The 25,000-nt window shown below is 41.3% G+C and overlaps 1 protein-coding gene across 4 annotated transcripts in view; it reads right to left on the bottom strand.

Moving 5' to 3' along the window:
- Nucleotides 1-25,000, bottom strand: part of Kcnab1 (potassium voltage-gated channel subfamily A member regulatory beta subunit 1) — a 420,837-nt gene that overhangs the window by 112,523 nt on the left and 283,314 nt on the right. For all 4 annotated transcript variants that reach the window (XM_021157435.2, XM_021157436.2, XM_021157441.2 and 1 more), the window contains exon 2: nt 7,554-7,597. In XM_021157435.2, the coding sequence (XP_021013094.1) occupies nt 7,554-7,597 (44 nt within the window). The remainder of the gene's footprint in view (nt 1-7,553; nt 7,598-25,000) is intronic.

Genomic DNA, 25,000 nt, shown 5'->3' with positions numbered 1-25,000 from the left:
GTAAAGAACAACTCTGAGTGTAGAGAAGCAGGTGTCTCCAGAGATGATTGCATCCTGAGGGATGTAGGCTATTGCACAATTTGATCTTAATGATTGATGTTAACTGGTTGATGAATTAAGAATCAGACCAATGGGAGGTGGTCACATTGTAGAAGGTGGAGCCTGAGTCATGCTTTTGGGGCTGCATCTTGCCCTGGCCCTCTTCTGATGTGATTCCCCTCTATTTCCTGTCTACCATGAGGTGAGCAGTCTATTCCTTCCTGCTGCTGTTGCTGTTCAGACTCACCATGAGCCCAGAAACAATGGAGCCAATAACAATGGAGCCAGTGGCAGTGTGCTGAACCTTTGCAAAGACAGGGAAGTAACTATTTCTCTGTTAAATTGTCAGATGATTTTTCCCGAACCTGTCTCCTTCTTTTGAAAGGAACTGGTCTTTTCAAAATGGCAAGCCATTTCTTTTCAGGAAAGCCGTGTTTATAAATTGTTTCTGGTTCTGCTAATTACCCAAGTGTGGGTTCTGATTTTTTTCTTCTTGCGTTCTCTTCTAATTGTGGTGTGGAATGTCAGGCTATTTCTGTCCCTCAATTGTGTCTTTGGTCCTAATGGACTCTTTCAAGCAAAGGCATGTGGCCAGCAGCAATGCTCATTCAGACGCATCAGGTTGTGAGCAATTCTTAAAAGTATTTTATCCATGAACTATTCACTTGGGTATGGGGCTGGGCAGTTAGCTCAGTGAATAAAGTGTTTGCTATGTAAATCCAAGGACCAGAGTTCAACCTCCAGAACCTGTAAAAGGGCTGGGGGCAGGGCATGTGTGTTTATTATTCCAGCACTGGGGAGTGGAGCTGGGTAGATTCCTGGGGGCTCACTGGTCCCTGGTGTAACCTACTTGTCAAACACCAAGTCAATGAGAAATACAAGGTGGATGGCTCCTGAAGAAAGACACCAGAGACGGACTTCTGGCCTCCACACAAGGCATTCACATGGACAAGTCCCTGTGCACATAAGTGTACCAACACCTACATATACAGGTCTTATTCTGTAAAAATTAAATGCCTACTAATTTTCCTCTGAATATAATAGCTTTGTTAGAAGTTTCCACGAAGAGTGACAAGCCTACAACTCTCTTGTGGATTTAATATTCATGTGTCACTTAGATTCTGTGGCTATTTCAGTCTTCTGATACTTCCTTTTGCACTGTACAGAAAAATTGTTAAAATCTTTGTGGAAGGAAATTGTGCTTTTAAACGGTCCCGCAAGTATCTGGAGGAACTTTATGAATGCCTATGACGATTGTCATAATACTTGGTGAGCTACTGTGGCCTTTGCAATAGGAGTGGGAACCATGAAGGATGTCATAAAAATAACTCTAGCCATGTGAAGTGTTTAATGCCATGTTCTCCTGGAACCTCCATATTTAAGCACACATGAGCATCTCAAAGGCAGAGGGAGGTGAGCCAGCAGTACATTCTGCACATGTGCAGTGCACTAAAAAGAAGCCAATGCTGCCTGCCTGTGATACAGATGGACTGCTTATGCACTAAAAGTTGACTGTGGTTAGGCAGAGTAGGGCCCATTGGGAAGAGCTGAATGACAGGGCGTCAGCTCACTAACTTACCCTAGGAGCTTCCTCAAGCTCTGGGTGCTGCAGAAGCCCCGAGGTCACTCATCACTGTATTTACTCATTTTCTATCACTTTCTTTGACATTATTAGGTCACGATGGCTGGGGGCAGTGTGTCCATACACTGTCCCAGCTACTGCAATGTCCGAGTGGGATTCGTTTCTTCTGTTTCTTAGTTACATCGTCACTCCATTCTGCCCTTCTCTGTATGTTCATTCATCTACCACAATAAAGCCTGGCAGGCAAGAGGCTTCCAGCCACTCCTCCCATAGAGAAGGTCAATACTGTCACCTTTAATTATGACCTTTAATGCATCCCAACAGGAAGTTATCTGAGGCCTTTTGATTGCCAGAAGTCTCAATGCCTAATTTCCAAAGTTTCAGTTGAACATGGGCCGTGACTGAGCTGACATCCAAGCCTTGATCAGTAAACTCAACTTCACCTGGTCTGACAGCAGGGATGTGTGGGTATGTGGATGTGTGGATGTGTGGGAGGTATGAGGGGGGTGTGAGGGGTGCTGGGGCGGTGGAGCCTCATGAATACCTAGGGCTGCTGCTTCACTCCTTTTGTGATTCTCTTTTGTCTTTCCTGCTTTACAGAGGCAGCACAAAAGCATGCAGGAGCATCTCCTCATCAGGCCGTTCACCTTGTTTTGACTGACTCCAGTCCACCTAGAGGGCTGCCTTGCTTTCTCCTGTTTCTCACAGCATCTTATCCCCTGTGTTCAGGCTCAAAAATCTTGATCTATTGCTCTTAAATCATACCCATTTCAAGGCTCACTTAAAGGCATATGGTTTATATAGGTTGAACTCAATCAACCAACCAAACAAAAACAAACAAGCAGACAAACAGAAATGTGCTGCCATCTGCTCATACTTAACATTTGGGGGGCTGTTACGTTTGTTACAGCCTTTTGTTTGAATTTCTTTACATTTTTTATTTTTTCTTTAAAAAGTTTAAAAAGTTATTTACCTATTTGTGTGCAAACACACATGTGTGTATGTATACATGCACATATGTATGTATGTATGTATGTATGTGTACATATGTATACATGTATGTCAACACCTATGGAGCTTGTGGGAGTTGTTTCACCTTCCACCGTGTGGGTTTCAAGAATAAAACTTAGGTTGTCAGGCTCTGTTCCCGGTGCCTTTACTCACTGAGCTATCTTGCGACCCTCCTCCTTTTTCTTTTCTTTTGAGACAGGGTCTCATGTAGCCCAGTCTGGCTCTAAAATTTCTAAGTAGCAGAGGATGACCTTGAACATTTGGCCTTCCTGCCTTTACTTCCCAAGTACTAGGATTACAAACATCTGCCACTATCACCAGATCTTGTTGACTTACCTATGTGCTTAATGACCAAACTATTTTCTCCATAGATACCAACTCCAAGATAATTGGTCAGAAGTTTTTTATATCATCGTTCTAAATATACATATAAATGGTATGCGTGTGTTTCCTTTCTTCATCCTCCTTTCCTGTCCTCTTGCCATAGTGGTCCTTCTGTCTCATGTTAAGATATATTTTCTTTTCATGAGTGTATGTATGTGCTTGTGGTATTCGGGCATGTTTGCATGTGTGCGGGTGTATTTCCCTTTGCAGGCTCCCATATTTGTGTGTCTATGTCAAGGTTGGAGGTTGATGTTAAACATCTTCCCCAGTTGCTCTCTACCTTGTGTATTGAGGCAGGATCTCTTAAGTAATCTCAGAGCTTGACATTTTGGCTAGTCTGTCTAGCCAACTTACTTCAGGGATTTCTTGTCTCCAGTCCCTGAAGCTGGAATTGCAGGCAGGCTCCTGTGCCACAGGGCTTTTACATTGGTTCTGGGGCTATGGATTCTGATCCCCACGCCTTTGTCACAAACATTGTACCTGTTGAGCCATCTTCACAGCGGATATTTTCTTAATTTACTATATTTTAAATCTTGCACTACTAAGTAGTTCCTTTCATTAGTATATGATGATTTACCATAAGCACACCCCCCCCCAAAAAAAAACCCCTAGGGATGGATGGTTAATTAATCCTTATTGGCAGATGCTAAAATCACCTAGGAGATACCTCTGGAGTATGTGTCTGCAAGGGCATTTCCAATCAGATTTAACAGAAGAGAGAGAACCACTCTTCATGTGGGTGGTATCCTTCAATGGTCTGAGATCTCAGAATGGAAGCCACACAAACTCTCTCATCACCCCAGGTTGTTTTACCACAGCCACAGAAAGCAAACTTGCACAGCTCCAGTCCTCAATCTTCCTGTGCCATAATGGGTTGTTTCCTTCAAAGTGTGAACCAACGTCGACCTTTTCTACATTTAAGTTTCCTCTTGTCAGATATTTGGTTGCATCGGGGATAAAAGTAACCAATACAGGTGGTCAGACTGAAAGGTTAGTAAGTTGGCATATGAACTCTGACCTTTTGGTTACAGGCCTTCAGAACTAGTTTAAAGGAAGAATGTTGAAGAATTTGAAGCTGTAAGCTACAGAAGTGCTAGCGTCTATTGGCAATGAATAATGAACTATTCTGGGGGAGGGGTGCTATGTTAGTGTGGGCAGCAAACAATAGGCATGTAAAGGTTCAGAAAACAACAGGACTGTACTGGGGGCTGAACTGGAACCCATCTGTGTTAGTTATATTCTGGCAAAAAATAAAGCAAAGCAAAAACAAAACGACAAACAAACAAACAAGACCTGATTATATTCTTCTAGTCTTCCAGAACCTTGAGTAAGGTCGAATTAAAACGTTATAGACTAGACATGTGTAGTGGCACATGCCTTTAATCTCAGCACATGGGAGGCAGGAGCAGGTCGATCTCTGAATTTGAGACCTGCCTGGTCTATATAGTGAGTTCTTGGACAGCCAGAACTATGTAGTTGTTCCATGTTTTGAGAAAAGGAAAAAGTAAAGGAAAAGGAAAAGCAAAAGGAAAAGAAAATTATGGACTAAACTGGTGGGGGAAATTTCATGACATCATTACATCTAGGCTGTAGCAAGGTTATGACTCACTATTTTTAGTCATATCTACAGTGACAGAGAACAGAAAAAAATGTGAAAAATGTGCAGTTTAGCAAGGAAATGAATGTCAATGAATCTAAAGTCACAGGCAAGGGCAGGGAAAGCAGGCCACTCTAACGGCGGCCCCAGAGGTCAGTACTATTAACAAACCTTGAGCTCTTCCCCAGGACTAGAACTCAGAGTATCCTGTGAAGGTTCCATCACATGAAAAGACAAATTCGTTTGAAAAGAGAGAGCCTGAGATGAGAGTTCTACTGAAGGGATTTACTACCCTAAACCACTAACTCCCTAGGAAAGTGTTTTTCCTGGTGCAGCTTCTATGACACCCAGTGGCTATTGGCCGTGTTAGACAAGGGTAAGACTGCATCTCTAACCAGCACAGAACTTGGCAGCACCTTCTAGATGGTGCTGGATTTTGCAGACATGCAATATAGGATATAGGATCATGGGGCCCTGCAACAGACTTCCAGAAAGCCTCTGAGATCAAGCATCATGTGGCAGGTTCAGATTCCCTCCCAGGAGAACTTTGGAGGCTTCTGAATAAAAGTTTCAAAGCTAGACCCTGGGATATTGGTGGTACCAGGACAGGGGGCATTTGCTGAGAAAGGCTTCAGGCTGGTGTGTGAGATGTCACTCATGTGCTACAGGTGGCAGCACTAGAATGGCAGGGCTGCCCAAGGCCACTGAGGTCCAGATGATTCCATCATCCATTCCAGGTGCCAGCTACGTATAAGCATGTATTAGATTCCAGACCAGACTTCATAGACTACAGTAGCAGAAGTAGCCCTTTCTCTGGCAGGAATTCTCTTGAGTCTGTGAATCTCTAGCTTATACCTCTAGATGTCAGGATTTCTCATGGGGGAAACGAGTTCATGTAAAGGGGGCATTAGTGGGCACACATCCTGCTCTCTGCTGGCTTTCATGCCTCTTGCCTGGGAATCAGGCAACCTGGTTCCTGCTGGGAATCACTCCTTTCCTCCACGAGCTATGGAAAGAGATGCTCATTCCTGCTATGCCGCTTATCTCTGGTTTTGGCACCTCAGCCTCCTCAGAGACCTAACCATGGGCTGCTGTCTACCTGCTTGTCCAGGCGTTAATAACGCTGAAAACTCCTTGCTCCTAACAACCCATCTCAATGTCCCTCTTGAACTTACATCTGAGACTTTCACTACGGAGTTGCAGGATTTAATGTTTTCCATGGTGACTTTTAGTCTCGCTTTGGCCCACCTTTTCCTTGCTCTGATACCATTTCTCTCGTCTAGAACAAAATCTTTCTTCTTTTTCTTATGAGGGATCACAGTTACATGACTACCTTGAATCTTACCAGGGACTTTGAACTTTTGAACAATGGTGGAATTGTTAAGATCAGGGGAGTCTTGCAGCTGAACTCACTTTGCAAGGTGGGATGTCCTCGGAGGAGTAGACATTCAGGAGGAGGGTGGAAGGTATAGGTAAAATTGATGTTTGGGGGTGTCAGATTGACAACCTTCAATATCAACTTGACTAGATTGAGAGTCACGTGAGACACCATCTGGTGTGTTTGAGATAACATTTCTAGAGAGGTTTAATTGAGAAGCGAACACCCACCCTGAATGTGTGTGAAGAGAGGAAACTGAACTGAACTCTGGTGGGAGGGGGAGTGGGGGTGGGTGAGTGGTAGGGGTGAGTGGTGGGGGTGGGAGATGGGGAAGGGGGACAGGGATAGGGATGAGGGAAGGGGGATGAGACAACAATTAGTGAGGTGCAGAGGTTCTTCCATTTGTATTTTTTTGCTAAGGCCGTTTCAGGTTAAACTAGAATCTGATCTCCTTGGTGGAGAATCCCATGGAAAATTACCCAACTCTATCCTAGGAGCCAAAGGTCAGGATGTTCTAGCTGACTTATCTTAGCTTTTGTCAAAGCTGCTTGTTTGGATCCTCCTCCAGCTCATGGTTGATCTTAGCTGCCTGGTTGTGTGGAAATCCCCTCCAGCTGGATAGCTGATTATCTTAACTTGTGTTCAAACTGCTTACTGTGTGAAACCTCCCCTCTTCTCCTCTCCCCCATAGCTGATGAGGTGGTCTCTGCCCTTAAAAAACAGTGTTCTGGATACTCGGGACCACACCTAGGTCCCTGAACCCTTGGATGTAGTCCTAGCCTGCTGGGATACTTTTAACTGGCCATTCACTGGGTCTGAATGGGCATCTCTGGTAACATGAGCATTACATCTCTCTCCTCTTCCTGACTTCAGTCACAGTGTGACAGGCTGTGCCACAGTACCATACCATGACAGGGAATAAACATCTCCATCCCCCAAAGCATTCCCATCTCCATTTGTTTCAGTTCAGATCCTGCTGCCATGGAATAGTTGCATCCACAATTAAGATGAGTCTTCCCATATCAACTAGCATAATCAACATAATGCCTCAGAGAAATGTCTAGAGGATCATCTCCCAAAGTATGATTCCTTCCATTGAAATTTTGTGTGTGCATTATCTCAGTCTGCTCCCAAGAATTTGAAGCAGGTTTTTAAAAAGCAAATAAAATAATAACAATATCAGAAAATAAGTGAAGAAATTAGTCAAAGGGAAAGTTAGGACAGATAGACAAATTTCAGGTAAACCAAAGGCAACGTGAGGCGAGCATATACGTGTATATTTATATCTTGCACACCAGATAAGTAGGAGAGGTACATGGTCCTTGTCCTCTAAGAAGGCTTCCCGCTTGAGGTAGAAGATCCCATGAATATGATGAATCCTTGGGCCTAGACAGGGAGATGAGCATGCTGGACAAGGAAAGCCTTCCTCAGAGGGGAAATGGGGGCAAAGCTGGACGATGTCGTCCTGCGACAGGGCCCTGACGTACATCACACCACTTTCTGGTATCTCCTTAGTCTCCTGCCTTCCCACTCACTGTCCCCATAACACCCTGAGTACTTACCAAGACCCAAGCACGAAACTCTGAGTCCTGATTTCCCAAGATTCCTAGAACAAAAAAGAAAGCAACATATTACCACCATTTTTGCATGTGAAGCAGCACACACCTAACCCTGAACGTTACCTTTCTTGACAAGAGATGAGGCAGGGGAATGTCCACCAGTGCCTTTGGAATTTCTTTCACCACTATTCTGTTTTTCATTGCTATTCCACTTTGAAATTGAGAAACTCAAAATCTCAGGCTTAGCCTAGGAACAAAACAAACCCCACAAAATGAAGCTTTTCAATTTTAAATTGTCTTTATTAATTTGATTCTACATTTACTATCATGCTCTTTTCTTTTAGAATGTGAGTTTTTTTTCCACAGCAACAGAATTTACCTTTTTCACTAGCCAACTGTCAATCATTCATCACAGACATGACACAGAGTAAGCACTTCATAAATGTTGACTTATTGACTGACTTCTAAAATAGAATATTACTTCCATATGAAGAACACACATAAAACTGTGTCTACTATAACACACTTTTATACCTGGTTGCATAAAACAGGAAGTTCAGATAACCCTTTAGAGAGTCTTATTTTCTTCTTCTATATTTTTTTTCTGCTTTCATCGCTCAAAGTTCATCAAGTAAAATGTACGTAGGTTTATAATTTGTGTAGTGTTGGAACCAGGAGTTCATTCATTTACCTACAGTCTTGATGGAAATCCAGAATCAACCCATTTCTGTCCTCTCACTAATACTTCTCAGAGAAGACACAGAGTTCTCAGTGGGCAAAGGTATCATGGGGGTGGGAATTATCTCCTATTCTGGCCACAAGCTGTACACTCCCCTCCCCACTTTTGCTACAGGGTGACACACTGACTGCTTTACCAGTTTGCTCTCCTCACTGTGTCTGCTTTGGTTTCTCTAGAGTTCATAATCAGGACTTTTACTTTTGCACTGTGACTTTTTTCTTCTTCTCTTTTATTGTCTATAAAATGTCACCTAAGTGACACATGTAATTTTATAGCTAGTCAAGTACTTATCATAATGTGGAACTGAAAGACTCACTGTCTCCTTAGTGTAACCTTAGAGTGACCTTAGGAAGATGCTGTCTGGGGTTTGATTTATTCATTAGTGAGTAGGGATGTTGGTATCTGTGGCATTCATTTAGTATCATTTCTATGTGGGTGGAATCTGAGTAACTATGATAGTGTTTTACGGAAAGCCAATACTGGGAGTTTGGTGAGTCCTACCTCCTGACCTCTAACAGATATGGTGCGGAGTCCTCCCACATTAACTAGATATTTGCAACTGGAAAGCAACTTGCAGACAAATATACTCGAAACATGTTTTGAATTACTAGATAGGAAAAAAAGTAACTGGGCATCTTTCAGGAAAAAAATTATCCTAAGATGTTGTTCTTTTGAGTTTTCAGAAATCATCAGGTGTATAACAGAGGATCCTCCTTTGTTATCAGAAAGTCTGCTTCTTTACAAAGATGGGAATCGAGAGCAAAAATAGTTTAACAGGGAGAACAAAAACCACCCCATCCAAGGTGAAACAAAAACAAGTAAAATGTAAGTGAATACCGTAGTCTCCCAGGTAAGCCATCCAACACTGATGAATAAGTAACTAGTGAGAGATCACTATGTTCCAGACAAGCTTTGGGACATAAAGGGGGAACAAGGCACAGCTCTCTACTTTGAAAGAACCCAGAGTCCCAAGGAGGAAGGAGGTAGAGCCTAACATACCAGCACAAATCAGTGGTGTGTGACCTGTCACAACAATCTTTGGGAACACAGGGTGGGCATTCTGATCTTGTCTTGAGGAAACTGATGTAAACAAGGCTTCCTGTGGAACTTTGACACCATTTAATGATATTGAGAATAATATGGAGGAGTAATAGTACAGAACAAAGCATCAACAACCAACAATGCAAAGCAAAACAAGGCAGCTTTAAGGCTAAGCCTGTATAGACCAGAGTTCTTGGACCCAGTTAAAAAAAAAAAAAACCCAACAAGTTGGTGTGACTAGATGCTTTCTAAGCAAGAGATGCCCTATTTTCCCTATGACGTGAGATGATGAATGATCAGTAAGGAGGGAATGGGACACTGAGGGAATCGTCAGCACAAACAAAGTGCAGAATAGCTACGTATTCCCTTACCATTGCTACTTATAGAGAGGGCAGCGTCCTGAAAATCAATGTCTTAGAAAAATGTGGAATGAAAGGAAAGTTCAATTCCAGACAAATGCTGGGTGATAACAGGCCCTACCTGAACCTCAGTGCTTTTGTTTCTTTTAACTCTTTAGTTCTATTACATTCTCTAAGTGTTTTATTTTTTCTATAGAGAATGCTTACTAAACTTACATGGTCATTTTAAAGTGAAATACATTTTCTATATTTCAGAGGTTTCTGAATTATTCAACTTATTGCCCTTACATCTTTTCAAGATGTATACCACATAAATGAATCACTTTTGATACATGACTATGCTATTCACTTTGCAGATGGAGAAGATGGAAGAAATCGCCTTTCATTCAGGGCATGGAATCTCAACACTACAGCAGTTATACCAAGTGGCCCAGCATCATCTTCCTGACCCCTCCCATCGATGCGAGTCAGAAAAATGGTAGTGGCCAACTACTTGGACCCATTTAAACTCGGCTAGATGACAGAAGCTCAAGTACTTGGCCCGTGTGAGAGTTGTCCATGAGCCTTGAACATACCATTTAATTCTTCATGCATATGTCTACATCATTATATAACTAAGTACATTACTCACATTGAACTGTAACAAATCACCCGGATCCATTCGGTCATCTAGGGAAAATTTTCTTAAGCACATCATAATCTTTTGTGACATTATATATAAGGTTTCATTTTATTTCTTAATTCCTCAGAAGTCTTGGGCGAGGGGACAGAGGGTGTCTGAAAGGTCGTTGGATTTCCAACTACCTTGAATCCCTTTCTCATTTGATCCAAAATAGTCTTGCGGCACAGGCTTCCCTATTTTATCTGTGTCAGATACGCCAGAAGGAAGTCTCACCATGTTCATTTTTAGTATCTGTTCTTGTTTGACTCAAAAATAAAAGCTCCTCTTTCCCAGGTGAACCCGGAATGCTCCGCTGCTAATATTAGAAACAAATGACATCAATATGGGGCATGGGGCAGATCTGTCAGTCAAATTTTTGGAAATCCTGAGTCTTAAAGCTTCATCTAAGTGATCTGGAGGAAGGCTCTAGCTTGTGGAAAACTAACTGCAAAGTTTGGTTTCTGCTTTCTTCTGGGAGGGAGCTATCTTCTCAGTGAACACCCAGTCAGGCTATTCTCATGCAGTGGTTAATGCCCAGCATTGTTTTATGAGGCACCAGGTGCCTTTTGCTCTGAAGGTGATAATAGAATACCGTGAACTGAAATGAAGCATCATCTCAGTGCTGTACGCCACACTTCTGCTCCCAGTTCCTTTGCAAATGGAAGATGCTAAAAGCAGAAGATTAGCAGCCCAAACGTGTTGTTTTAAATTGCCTGCTTCTGGATGAGTATATCTTAGATACGGTTCACAGTTTAAAACTGCTAGGCAGAGAGGAGTAGCTAGCTAAAATATGCATCTTGCATTTGACCAAGAAAGAAGCATATTACGCTTGACAAAAATCTCCCAATTTAAAGGATGTCACAGCAGGAATGGACCAAAAGCATATGTAAGAGGCTCCAGTTGCTGTGTAGGTGGAGGACACAGGCAGGCTGGGTCTGACCTGGTTTCCATGTGGCTGGAACACTACATTGATGATGACATCATTTGCTATATCTAGCACACCCTCTTTCTGACCCCACCACACTACACAATGTGCCAGGTCTTACCTGAAAATTGCTAAGCAGTCTGTCTTTTAACGATGTACATTTAACTTTCTTAAAACACATAAACATACAAACCAAAACAACCAACCAACCAACCAACTGAACAAATCCCCCCTAAAAGACAAACCAACAAAAATCTCAAAACAAAACCAAAATAGCCCCCAAACCCTAGAATCCAAACTATATTCATTTGTTAAGCCAGATGGTAATGAGGCTCCTATGGTACATTTCTATACCGTGACTATGACTACAGTTAGTGAATAGGAGATCACTCGGTGAGCGAATGGTAACTCTTGGGGGAGCCACAAGCCACTGGAAGGATTTGGCCATGGATGCTAATGACAGAAAGTAATGAATAATATAGGGCAGTGGCTCATGGCTATCTGTAGTAAGCAACAAAGTAAATGAGGTTGTTTTCCAGATTCTATAAAGATTAAGTCACTGTCAGCTCTAAATTCCAGCTAGATTGTTTTCTTGGGATGCACAAAGTTCATCCATTTACCTGTATTATTCTGAAAAAGTCTAGAGGCATATAGCAAAGGAGACTTTTCTATATTTAATACGTTTAAAATAGATGTATGGTGACCTGTGTCATGAATCTCAGCACCCAGGAAGCAGAGGCAGGTGGGTCTCCGTGAGTGCAAACAAGCTAAGTATATGTAGTGAGACCTTGTCTTAAAAATAAAAATGAGTAAGAAGATGTACCACATTTTATGTAATACCAGGTAGGAATGGAGCTTAGTTGAATCTGAGGTAAAGGAAAATGTAGCTGTGCCTTGAAAGCTGTGTCTCCTGACAGTTAGAATGCACCCTTTCATTAAATATCCCTGAAACCGTAAACAGATCCTTTCCATCCTATCAGAAATGAAGGTTCCAGGGCACATCTTCATTATTACCCATTAGCATGGGGCATAACATTTTAAATGGCCTTGACTTTTTAGAATACTATTTGCATCATGGTATGGTATTTACCCTTTACCCTATGGTATTTACCCTTTGTGGTTCTTTCTTGAAGATAATGGGAAGTGATACCCTAGTGACAAGATTGGGTTCTCCCTAAGGTAGAAGGGAAAAGTGGCTACTTTACTCTATGACTATGCCATCCTCTCAAAAACATTCACAAGGCTCTTTAAAAATCCACAACACAGACCTCTCTGCATTGCTCCTGGCTCCTTCAGGACAGCATATCCCATTTCTCTCCAGATTACTTGTTTTTCCTTGTTAAATAAATTTCCCCTTAAACCATCTCTTGAGCAAATCCTTTCTTCTGAGAAGACAAGATTGGAAGAGAAACCTTCACTTGGTATTAACCTTGAGCCATGCTTGAGGGAAGCCAAGAAGCAGGTCCATGGTACTTAAAGGGAGAGACATAATACATTGAATTGATCATTTGATTATGTTATACTAAAATAGCTTTGGCCTGAAGATGTCTCCATATTTTAGCCCTTGCATAATGATCCTGCAGCTAAGTTGTATATAAACTCACTAAAAGAGTAACTTAAAGCCAGGTGGTGGTAGCGTAGCGCAAACCTTTAATCCTAGCACTGGGGGAGGCGGAGGCGGAGGCGGAGGCGGAGGCGGAGGCGGAGGCGGAGGCGGAGGCGGAGAGATCTTTGTGAGTTCAAGGTTTACAGAGCTAGTACTAGGATAGCCAAGGCTGCACAAAGAAACCCTGTCTCAAAAATCCAAAAAAGAGTAACTAAAGAATATAGTTTTGTGACAAATATCTGATATTTGGCAATCACAAACTGCCAAAGTGCTAGGCTGTGCTTAGATAAAGAAAACAGACAGTCTTGATGTTAGCAGTGTGCCAACACACTGTCCCTGGAACACACTATCTTCTTTCTCAATGATGTGTGCCCACATTGCAGCGTAGAATTCTCTGAACTCTTCAGGGTTTGAGGACTGTTGGATTCATGACTCGTTCTCACCTAAACTCTGTAAAATATTTCTAAAGTTCTTAACAATCACAATAGTACATTTAAAAAAGGCATTGTGGTCTAAATATAAAACTGTGGGGTAAAGCCTCTGAGGTCTAAACCCTACACAAAAAAGTATATGCAACTGGGAAGTGCTGAGAGAGGGAGAACCCCCCCCCCCCGGGAAGAACACACTGATTGTTATTTAATACCAAGTGGTCAGCCTGGAAAACATACGTACAAGTAACATACAGACTGAAGATGCTGTGTGTGTGTGTGTGTGTGTGTGTGTGTGTGTGTGTGTGTGTGTGTGTGTTATGTGAATGTAACAACAGTTAATGAAAATAGAGATTGTGAGTTTGAAAGAGAATGGGGTGGGGGTTGGAAAGAGGAAAGTGAGTAATGATGTAATCTCAAAAACAAACAAACAAATGACTCTAAGTGGTAGAAGACTGGTCAGTTGGGGCAGTCAGGAAGAACTGTTTTAGGAAAGTGACATTTAAATTTAGAGCCAAAGGAGTCAGAACAAGGAAGTGCTCCACCTGCCCTCAGAATCTTCCAACTCCCTCAGTTAGGCAGCCAAAGACCCCTTTCTCCCTCTCCTTCCCCTGACCACCCCCACCCCCACTGCCATGCCTCCACCCCTACCTCACGCAGATATCTGTTGCTTAGGTGCAGACCACACCATCCAGAACAGGAAAGAACCATACCTGCCCTCTGAACCTGCCCACTCCCTTGCTTCAAAGCCCAAAGAACCCAAGCCACTGACATCCTCACCAAGCACAGCACCCACTCACCTCTACAGGGGAAGATACCTACTGCTCAAGGGCAGGCCACTCTTGTCAGAAGAACACATATCCACTGCTGAGCCAAAGGCCATGCTTGGTACCAGAAGTCAAGCCGGCAACAATGAAGGAGACTCCTGCTGGACCAGGAGTTAAGCCAGCCACTCAGAATACAGAACACAAAGACCAGAAAGACCAAAGAAGAAACAGAAACAAAGGAACAAAATAGCTACCCAACAAAACAAACTCAGAAATCAGCTCCTATACATATACTCATCCTAAACCCAGGTGCTGAGATACCAGTTTAAGAGCACAATCAACAGCCAGGGCAATATGGCACCACCAGAGCCCAGCTATCCTACTAAAGCATCCCCTGAATATTCCAACACAACTGAAGCATGAAAATGACCTTAAAGCCAATTTTAATGAAGATGATAGAGCTTCTTCTTAATGAGGAAGTGAAAAATCCCTTAGAGAAAAGACAAACAAGTAATGGGAGGAACTGAGTAAATCCCTTAAAGGAAACAAACAAAACCCGAAACAAAATAGAAAATCAAAACAAAAACTAAACAAATAGATAAAGGAAATGAATGAAATTGTTCAAGACCTGAAAATGGAAATAGAAGCAATAAAGGAAACACAAACTGAAGGAGCCCTGGAGATGGAAGGTCTAGGTAAGTGAACAGGGACCTCATATGCAAGAATCACCAACAGAATACAAGAGATGAAAGAGAATCTCAGGTGTAGAGATATGACAGGACAAATGGATGTATCTGTCAAAAAAATGTTAATTCTTAAATCTCCTGACACAAAACATCCAGGAAATCTGGGAAACAATAAAAAGACCAAACCTAAGAATAATAAGAATAGAAGAAGGATAAGATTTCCCAGGTCAAAGGCTGGGAAAAATATTTTCAACAAAATAGAAGAAAAACTTCCTAACCTAAAGTAAGGAGATGCCTATAAAAGTCTAAGAAGCTTACAGAATACCAAGGAGATTGGACCAAAAACAAAAGTCTCCCTACTACATTATACTCAAAACACTAAGCATATAGAACATATAAAACAAAGAACGATTGCAAACAACGTTGCAAGGGGAAAAAGCCAAGCAGCACACTAAGGCAGACCTATTAGAATTACACCTGCCTCTACAACAGAGACTCTAAAAGCCAGAAGGGCCTGGACAGATGTCTGATAAACTCTAAGAGACCATAGATACCAGCCAAGACTACTATATGCAGCAAAATTTTAACTACCATAGATGGAGAAAACAGTATATCCCATGACAAAGTCAAATTTAAATAATATCTATCCACAAATCTAGTCCTATAGAAAGTACTAGAAGCAAAATTCCAATACAAAGAGGTTATCAGCACCCACAGGAAATAATCTCACACCAGCAAAACCAAAAGAGGGGAAGAGCAGAAGTATGAGTGTGTACACACATACACACCACCACCAACACTACCAAAATGACAGGAATGAACAACCATTGGTCATGAATATCTCTCAATATCAATGGAATCAATTCTCCAAAAAAAAAAAAAAAAAAAAGGACATAGCTAACAGAATGAATGCACAACTAATCAATCTGCATACAAGAAATATACTTCAACATAAAAAGTAAACATTACTACAGAGTAAAGGGTTAGGTAAGGATTTCCCAAGCAAATGAATCAGAGACGCAAGCTGATGTACCTATTCTAATATCTACCAAAATAGATTTCCAACCAAACTTAGTCAGGAGACAAAGAAGGAAATTTCATATTTATAAAAAGAAAAAAAATACTTCAAGATGATGTCCCATATCTGAATATCTACATTGCAAACACAAGGGTGCCCACATTTGTAAAAGAAATATTACTAAAGCTTTAAACACACCTAGAACTCCACACATAGTTGGAGACTTCAATATCTTACTCTCACCAGTAGACAGGTCACTCAGACAAAAGCTAAACAGATAAATAATGGAGCTAACAGATGTTATGACTCCAGTGGATCTAACAGATATCTATAGATCATTTTACTCAAATACAAAATAAGTTATCTTCTTCCCAGCACCACATGAAACTTTCTCCAAATCTGACCACATACGGAGTCACAAAACAAGTCTCAACAGATACCACAAAATTGAAATAACACCTTTTGTTCTACCAGACGACTACTGATTAAAGCTGGACTTCAACAACAATAGAAAGCCTACAAACCCATGGAAACTGAAAAACTCTTTACTGAATGGCCATTGTATTAAGGCAGAAATAAAGAAACAAATTAACAATTTTCTAGAATTCAATGAAAATGAATGCACAACACACCAAACCTATGGGACACAATGAAAGCAGTGTTAAGAAGAAAGTTCATAGCACTAAGTGCCTTCAAAAAGAAACTGGAAATATTTTATATTAGCAACTTAACTGTATACCTGAAAGTTCTAGAACAGAAAGAAGCAAGCACACTCAAGAGGAGTAGATGGCAAGAAATATTTAAACTGAGGGCTAAAATCAATAACATAGAAACAAAGAGAACAATATAAAAAAATTAATGAAACAAAGAGTTGGATCTTTGAGAAAATCAACAATAAGACAAACACTAAACTAAAAGTCAGAGAGAATATCTACACTAACAAAATCAGAAATGGAAAGGGGGGCATCGTAACAGACACTGAGGAAAGCCAAAGAATTATTAGGTCATATAACAATTGTGTACTCCACAAAATTGGAAAACCTAAAAGAAACGAACAATTTTTCTGATAGATATCACTTGCCAAAGTGAAATAAAGATGATATAAGCAATTTAAATAGACCTACAACTCCGAAGGAAATATAGTCAGTCATTAAAAGTCTCTAATCTAAAAAGAGCAGAGGCCCAGATAGTTTTAGGACAAAACTCTACAAGACTTTCAAAGAAGAGCTAATACTAATATTCCTCAAATTATTGCACTAAATAGAAACAGAAGGAACACTGCCAAATTCATTTTATGAGGCTATAAGCACCCTGATACCCAACCCACACAAAGATTCAGCAAGAAAAGAGAATTACAGGCCAATTTCTCCCATAAACATTGATGTAAAAACACTTAATAAAACACTCACAGACTGGAGCCACATCAAAAAGACCATCCACCACTGCCAAATAGGCTTTATCCCAGAGATTCAGGGATGGTTCTACCTATAAAAATCTGTCAATATAATATACCATATAAACAAACTTAAAGAAAAAACAAAACAAAAACAAAAAACCCAAACCCATGATCATCTCACTAGATACTGAAAAAGCCTTTGACAAAATCCAACACCCCTTCCTTCATGATAAAAGTCTTAGATCAGGACACAAAGCACATACCAAACCATAATAAAGACAATTTACAACAAGGCTATAGCCAACATCAAATTAAATGGAGAGAAACTCAAAGCAATTCCACTAAAACCCCGAATAAGACAAAACTTTCCATTCTCTCCAATTCTATTTAATATAGTACTCGAAGTTCTAGCTAGAGCAATAAAACAACTAAAGGCAATCAAGGGTATACAAATTAGAATGGAAGAAGTGAGAGTTTCATTATTTGCAGATGATATGATATATGAACAACCCCATAAATTCTACTAGAAAACTCCTAAATACTTCAGTGATGTGGCTATATACAAAATTAACTCAAAGAACAGTAGTAGCCTTCCTACATATAAAGGACAAAGCACAGAGAACAAAATCAGGAAATAATACCCAGGACAATAGCCACAAATAATTTAAAATATCTTCTAGGAACTCTAACTGAGGAAGTAAATGACCTCTAAGATAAGAATTTTAAGTCTTTGAAAAAAAAATCAAGAAGGTATCAGAAGATAGAAAGATCCCATGCTCATGGATCAGTAGGCTTAACGTAGTGAAAATGGCCATCTTACCAAAATCAATTTATAGATTCAACACAATTGCCATCAAAACCCCAACACAATTCTTTACAGACCTTGAAAACCAATACTCAATTTCATATAGAAAAACAAAAAACCCAGGATAAGCTAAAACAATTCTGTCCAATAAAAGAACGTATGGAGGTATCACTATCCCTGATTTCAAACTCTACTACAAAGCTGTAGTAATAAAAACCTCATGGTAATGGCATAAAAACAGATTGATCAATGGAATAAAATTGAAGACCCAGATGTAAATCAAAGACCTATAGCCATCTGATTTTTGATAAAGAAGCCAGAATTATATAATGTGTGTGTGTGTGTGTGGGGGGTGTTGCGGGGGGTGGGGAAGAGAGCATCTTCAAAAACTGATGCTGGTCTAACTGGATGTCTGTATGTAGAAGAATGCAAATAGATATATATTTATCAACCTGCATAAAACTCATCTAAGTAGATCAAAATCTCAATATAAATCCAGACACACTGAACCTAATAGAAGAGAAAGTGAGGAATATATTTGACTGCATTGGTATAGGAGAACTTCTGAACAGAACACCATTAACTGAGGCACTAGGATTAATAGCCAACAAATGGCACATCATGAAAATGAAAAATCTTCTGTAAGGCAATGGACATCATCAAAAGGATATACAAGCAGCCCACATATTGGGAAAATATCTTCACCAATCCTACATCCAACAGAAGTCTGGTATCCAAAATATATAAAGAACTCAAGAAACTAGACATTATCAAGCCAAATCACCCAATTTAGAAATGAGGTACAGATCTAAACAGATAATTCTCAATAGAGTAACCTCAAATGGCAGAGAAGCACTTAAAAATGTTTAACATTCTTAGTTATTAAAGACATGCAAATGAAAACGACTAAGATTCCATTTTGGTTGAGATAAAAAAATTCAAGTGACAGCTCATGTTAGCCAGGGTGTGGAGTAAGGGGCACACTCTTCCATTACTGGTGGGAATGCAAACTTGTACAGTCATGTTAGAAATCAGTTTCTCAGAAAATAGGTCTCTCTTTGGAAATTGGTTTCTTAGAGCATTGGGTATAAATTTTTCTTAAGACCCAGCTATATCACTCCTGGGTGTATACCCAGAGGATGCTCTACCATACCACAAGGACACTTGTTCAACTATGTTTATAACAGCTTTATTCATAATAGCCAGGAACTGGAAACAACCTAAATGTTTCTCAATTGAAGACTAGGTAAAGAAAATGTGGTATATTTACACATGGAGTATTACTCAGCTATTAAAAACAATGCCAGCATGAAATTTGCAGGCAAAGAATAGAACTAGAAAAAGATCATTCTGAGCTAGGTAACCCAGACCATGAAAGACAAACATGCTATGTGCCCACTTATAAGTAGATGTTAGTTGTAAAGTAAAAGATAACCATGGTATAATCTACAGACTTAGAAAGACTAAGTAACAAAGAGCGCTAGGGTGTTGGGTGGGGTTGTAGTATATCTCCCTGGGAAGGGGAAATATAATAGATATCACTGGGGACTGGAGGGATTGGGAACATGAGGGATCAGTTTGGAGGAGGAGGAATAGGAGGAATAGGAGGAAGAGGAGAAAGAAGAGGAAGAGGAGAGAGAGAAAGGGAGGGAGGAAAGAGGGAGGGGAGAGGGAGAGATGGGAGATATCTGGGAGAGACAATTGGAATCAGGGGGTATCTCTGAGACAAACTAGAAACAGTAAAAATGGAAATTCCCAGGAACCTATGAGAGTAATCTACTTAAGACTCCTAGTGATGGGAGATATAGAGCCTGAACTAGCTATCACCTTACCAGGCTAGATTTCCAATGGAGAAATTGGGACACCAACCCAAACATAAAATCTCGGACATATAATATGCCCTGCCTATAAGATGCACTATGGTAAAGGTGGCACAGAACTCGTTGGAGTGGCCAACCAATGACTGGTCTACCTTAAGACTCATGGCATGATAGTGAGCCAACCCCTGACAATGCCTGGAGTGCCAGGAACCAGAGGTTGTATATCTTAAGACCTAGAATAGAACCAAACAAAACTGGCAAAACCAAAAACAAACAAACAACAAAAAGTCAAAGAAATGAGTCCTAATGATAGTCTGCTATATGGGTAGGCTCTATCATTAGAGAGACTTCATCTAGCAATTGATGGAGACTGATATTGAGACTCACAGTCAAACATTAGACAGAACTTGGGGAAGCCTGAAAAAAGAGGGAGGAAGGAATGTAGGAGACAGAGGGGCCAAGGGCACCACAATCCCCCCCCCCCCATCAACTAACCTGGGCTCCTAGTGGCTCACGGAGACTGAATTGACAACCAGGGAGCCTGACCTAGGTCCTCTGCATATTTGTTATGGATGTGTAGCTTGGTGTTCTTGTGAGATTCCTAATAATGGGAACAGGGACTGTCTCTGACTCTTTTGCCTGCTTTTGAGACCCTTTTTCTCCCGCTGGGTTTCCTTGTCCAGTCTTAATGAGGGAAGGTGCCCAGTCTTATTGTGACTTCATATCGTGTTTGGTTGATATCCCCAGGAGGCCTGCCCTATTCTGAAGGGAAACAGAGGAAGAGTAATGGAGGGTGAGGACAGGGACCAGGAAGAGAGGAAGAGGGAGGAAAAACTACACTCAGGATATAATATATGCGAGAAGAATAAAAACAGAGTCAAAGGGGCTTAAAGGATAAAACAGGGACTTGTACCCTATGCAGAAAGAAGAGCAAGTACAGAGGCTTAGACTGGAAGAGGCATTAAAGAAGTAGTCGTCTAGGGCAGTAGAAGGAAGTAGACGAAGGGGTGACTCCAGATTAATGAGGAGAGCAGGAGTCAGATGTAGCAGAGCTCTACAGATTAGGGTGTGGGTTTTGGGTTTATATGTACGAGCAACTCTTGAAAATCATAAGCAGGGGAAAGAGGTCAGGGCTAGGAATCTGCCTGCTTAGGTGGCCCTGATGAGGAGTGATGATGTCAGGCAGACTTGCAGTGATCGAACACAGGAACCTGCAGGTGTTTGCAGGTATTGTAGGACTAACTGTTTGACTGAGTGTAATGCTGAAGGAGTAATGGGCCACTCTCAGGCTTCCAACCTGGACAGCTGCGTAAAGAGGGGTGCTTTTCACTGGAGTAGGTGCTTTTCACTTTACTGGTCTTTGTGGGAGAAACAGAATAGCTTTAACCTCCCTTAGGACACGTGGGGATTAGAACACCTATGAGACATCCAAGTTACTTGGCTGGAGCCCAGAATTGGGAGGAGGCTTTTCTGGAATTAGGAATAATCAGCACCATGAGCAGAGACAACGTTAAGGGATGGATGGAGGCTTTCAGGCTCTCCAGTTCTGTAGACAGTGGAAAGGAAGGTATATTAGCAAAGGCAAGGGTGGTGGGGGACAGGGAGAGGGTCTGTGCAGGAGGCCACGAGGAGACTGCCTCAATGTGATAAGTTGGCGGCTGTGTTTTAGGCTACCAAGAGATCATGAGGGAGGGTAAAGAAACGTCCTTCAGTTTGAAATAACATGGTGCCTGCTACTCCTCTTTCCAGGAGAGCCTTTTTTTCTGGGCTCTAGCCGATAGGTGTTTCAATAGTCTTGTGTCCTAAGGTGGTTGAAGGTGAGTACGGTATTGAATCTGGCAGAAGGCTTGCTTCTATTTCTTCCATGATTCACTTCTTCAACCTGCTGATCTTAACAGTATTCTGGCCTGGATGGACATTTGCATAGGTATTCCAAATGCCACAAATAAATTATATGCTGATTTAAGTTATCTGTTTAGAATCATTAGGCAAGGTTGAAAATAGGACAAGGGAGGGGAAAAACAATAGTTTTGAGAAATAATGTGGGGTTGAAAAATTTAGCACTATGTTTCCATGGCCACCAGGAAGGGAGATTGGAGATGAGACATGCAATTGTGTGGATATCATCATACAAGCTCCAATGCTATGTGAAGTAGGGCTTGAGAAATGTCTATTCAGGTTTACTGAGCACTTGCATAAAACCTATATAGTGTTTTATTTTGTTTTGTTTTGTTTTTATACCAGAAACACCCAAATCTTCAGGAAAACTGGAAATCAATAACTTAATCTTAAATGAGACTCTAGAGCTTCCATCTTAAAGGCACATAATTTTAGGGGTCAATAAACTTGAATGGAAATGAATACATTTCTTTTGCCAAGTGTTAACTAACAGCATTTCCTTCAATAATGAATATAGCTAAGAAACCAGAGTAGTACACATATGATCTGTGGCTTTGCTACCCATGGAAACTATAGGTAATCCTATATCATATGGCTGTTGCTTCAGGTCTCAAAGATTCACATTCACCATTTATTCTCAGAACCACTTAGAAATCCTGACATTCAATCTTCCCCAGAATTTGTCAGGTAATATGTCAATAAACAGGAACATGTATTACTAGGTCACAAATTTCATTTTAAAATATTTTAAAATTTAATTGGAATTCTATATATTTGATATTAGGTGTTTAAAAGTTCCTTTTCTGAGTTCCTTCAGATGTGTGTGCATGCATTAATCGTCTAATGTTCACCTGGCTCACTCATACAACCTTGTCATAGTATCCTTGCTTCTATAGGTTTTTTAAAAATATAAAATATTTCCTTCCCTAAATCTTCTAGCACATTTGTTGTCTCTGAGCTGGGCTATTCTGGCATTCTTGGATACCCTCTGTTTCTCTGCTATGTCAATTGGATGGACTTGGCTATCAGATACTTGCTATGAAAGAGTTTTTTATTACATCAACTGGGAGCGATGCAAAGTTGGAACAAAATGATAAAAACCTGGGCATCTGAGGCAGATGGAAGAGGTGTTTACACAATAAGAAATTAGTGATTGGGTCTGTCTGTCTGTTACCTTCTACACAGCTCTAGGGAATTCAGAAGTCAGAACTGTCTTTGTGTATGCCAAGGAGAGGACTAGTGTGTGAAGGTCCTGGAGAGCCTCAGGAAAGGATACCAACCGTGTGACCAGGCACGTTGAATGCGCTGACTGTGCTACGTTGGAGACTGGGAGCCCATGGGCATGGTTTCCTCACAGCTCCTGCTGAGTTGAGTTATTTTACAGTAAACACATTTCTGGGTTCTGTAAACCACTCTAACCAATCTGATCACAGGAAAGGGCTTGGGGGTCTTTTACTTGTAGCCAAGGTGAACATAGGCTGTGATTAACCTGGACAGCACAGTTGTGATGGATATCTCCCTGGGGCTGCCTTATGGGACTGGCCCTTGACCTGGGTGGAGTCTGCACTAAAGAGTTCAGTGCTTGAAATGAGCTGAATTGCAGGCATCCAGCCTGTGTTGGGGAACTGGGCAGAGCAGAGCAAAGAAAATACTACATTTGACCATGGGTAAGTATATGCCTAGACTATAGTAGGAGAAAATAGTTCCTAATATCCTACTATGTGAGGGATTCACAGTCATGGGTCTCCTGAAAGGGGGAAATATACATTTCCCTCTTCAATTTATCTAGAATACACTTTGCTAAGAAAACATCACCCACGTATGCCATTTTTGGAGCTTGGAGAGGCTCTAAAGACTTCCATGTTTTTATCTAGTAGTGATGCTGTATTTCAAAAATGAAATTCCAAAGATGAAGTTAAAGCCTTCCCTGGTGTTGTCTTTACGATGAAAACTGTGGCTGGTTTCTCTGTAATAAGCTGCAGGGCTCTCAGAGGTCACACAACTCAAAGAACCTCTGAGCTTGAGTTCCAGGTCCTACGCGTTTCTAGGTCCGCTTTCCCGGGGGCAAATCTGCCTTCTGAGTAGAAAGAGCTAAATAGGATGACAGACAAGGAAGGCTAAGGGAGAAGGGTGGGGATGGTCCCTCAATATGCACTTAAAGGTAAATGTTGACAGCCAGAGTGGACAGGTTTGTTTTTCCTGGTCCTTGACATCCGCATAGAAAACAATGTGCTCACTCACATTCTTTCTCTCTACTGTCAGAAGGCCATGGAGATGCCTACTGTACCTATTTATAAAGGTCATTTCCCCTTCTAGACTACAATCTAAACCAGTGGCGGTGTCTGGATCATCTGTGCCATCATCTACAACACACACAGTGCTGGGTGTGTAGTGATGCCTAGCGATTCCCAGAGGGACCTACTCTGATCCCTTCCTTCCCTTTGCCACAGGTAAAGGCAATATTGCTACTCACTGTGACTCCTTTGCTAGCCAAGGAGGCCTTCATTCATTGTAAAATACTGGGCAATTGGGTACACTTTCCCCACCCTCAGAGAAACCTCGGTCAGAGAACCTCTGGTGCCCCATCTGCTCCATGATGATAATAATAGATGCTCTCAGAGGATGGTGGTGAAGGTTCAATATGAAGACAGCACCTGGCACGTGGGAGATGCTTGCCAAATGCAAGCTGTTACTAGACAAACGTGGATTGGATTTCAAGTTCTGCCTATTTGCTTTGAGCCTCACCGTTTGTGTGAAGTATCTCTCCTTTGTAAAGCAAGTCTCTCTTCCCACGTTAGATGATCATAAGAGACATTTAAGCCTTTAATTATTCTTTCAAGCCTGGAGGGCTAGGACTCCTTTCAGTTTTAGAGGCCTGAGCCTGGCTAGGTGCATTTTCTCTGCATTCACACTCTTCTCCTTGTCCCTTGCCCCTCTCCCCTCTCCCAGTTACTGATATTCCAGCAGAGGAGACATGTCCTTCCTGATGCTCAAGGATTCAGTTTCAGAGACTAAAATGCAGATAAAGGGGAACAATGACTAAGGTCTGCTGCCATATTTAGCTTTGATCTTAGTCTGGTTTATCTACTCAATATTTTAAGGTCATAGGTCAATGAGTGCCTCAGAATTCAGAACGTCAAGCTATGCATCTGAAAAAAGAGCCAGAGCCAGAGCCAGACCTCAGAGCTCTCTCCTTTTTCTTTTTTTAATTTTTTTAGATATTTTCTTCATTTACATTTCAAGTGCTATCCCCTTTCCAAGTTTCCTCTCTGAAAGTCCCCTATACCCTCTCCCCCCCCC

This window comes from Mus caroli, chromosome 3 (assembly GCF_900094665.2).
Source record: "Mus caroli chromosome 3, CAROLI_EIJ_v1.1, whole genome shotgun sequence".
Classification (NCBI taxonomy): domain Eukaryota; kingdom Metazoa; phylum Chordata; class Mammalia; order Rodentia; family Muridae; genus Mus; species Mus caroli.
This window is presented reverse-complemented; position numbering and strand designations above follow the sequence as displayed.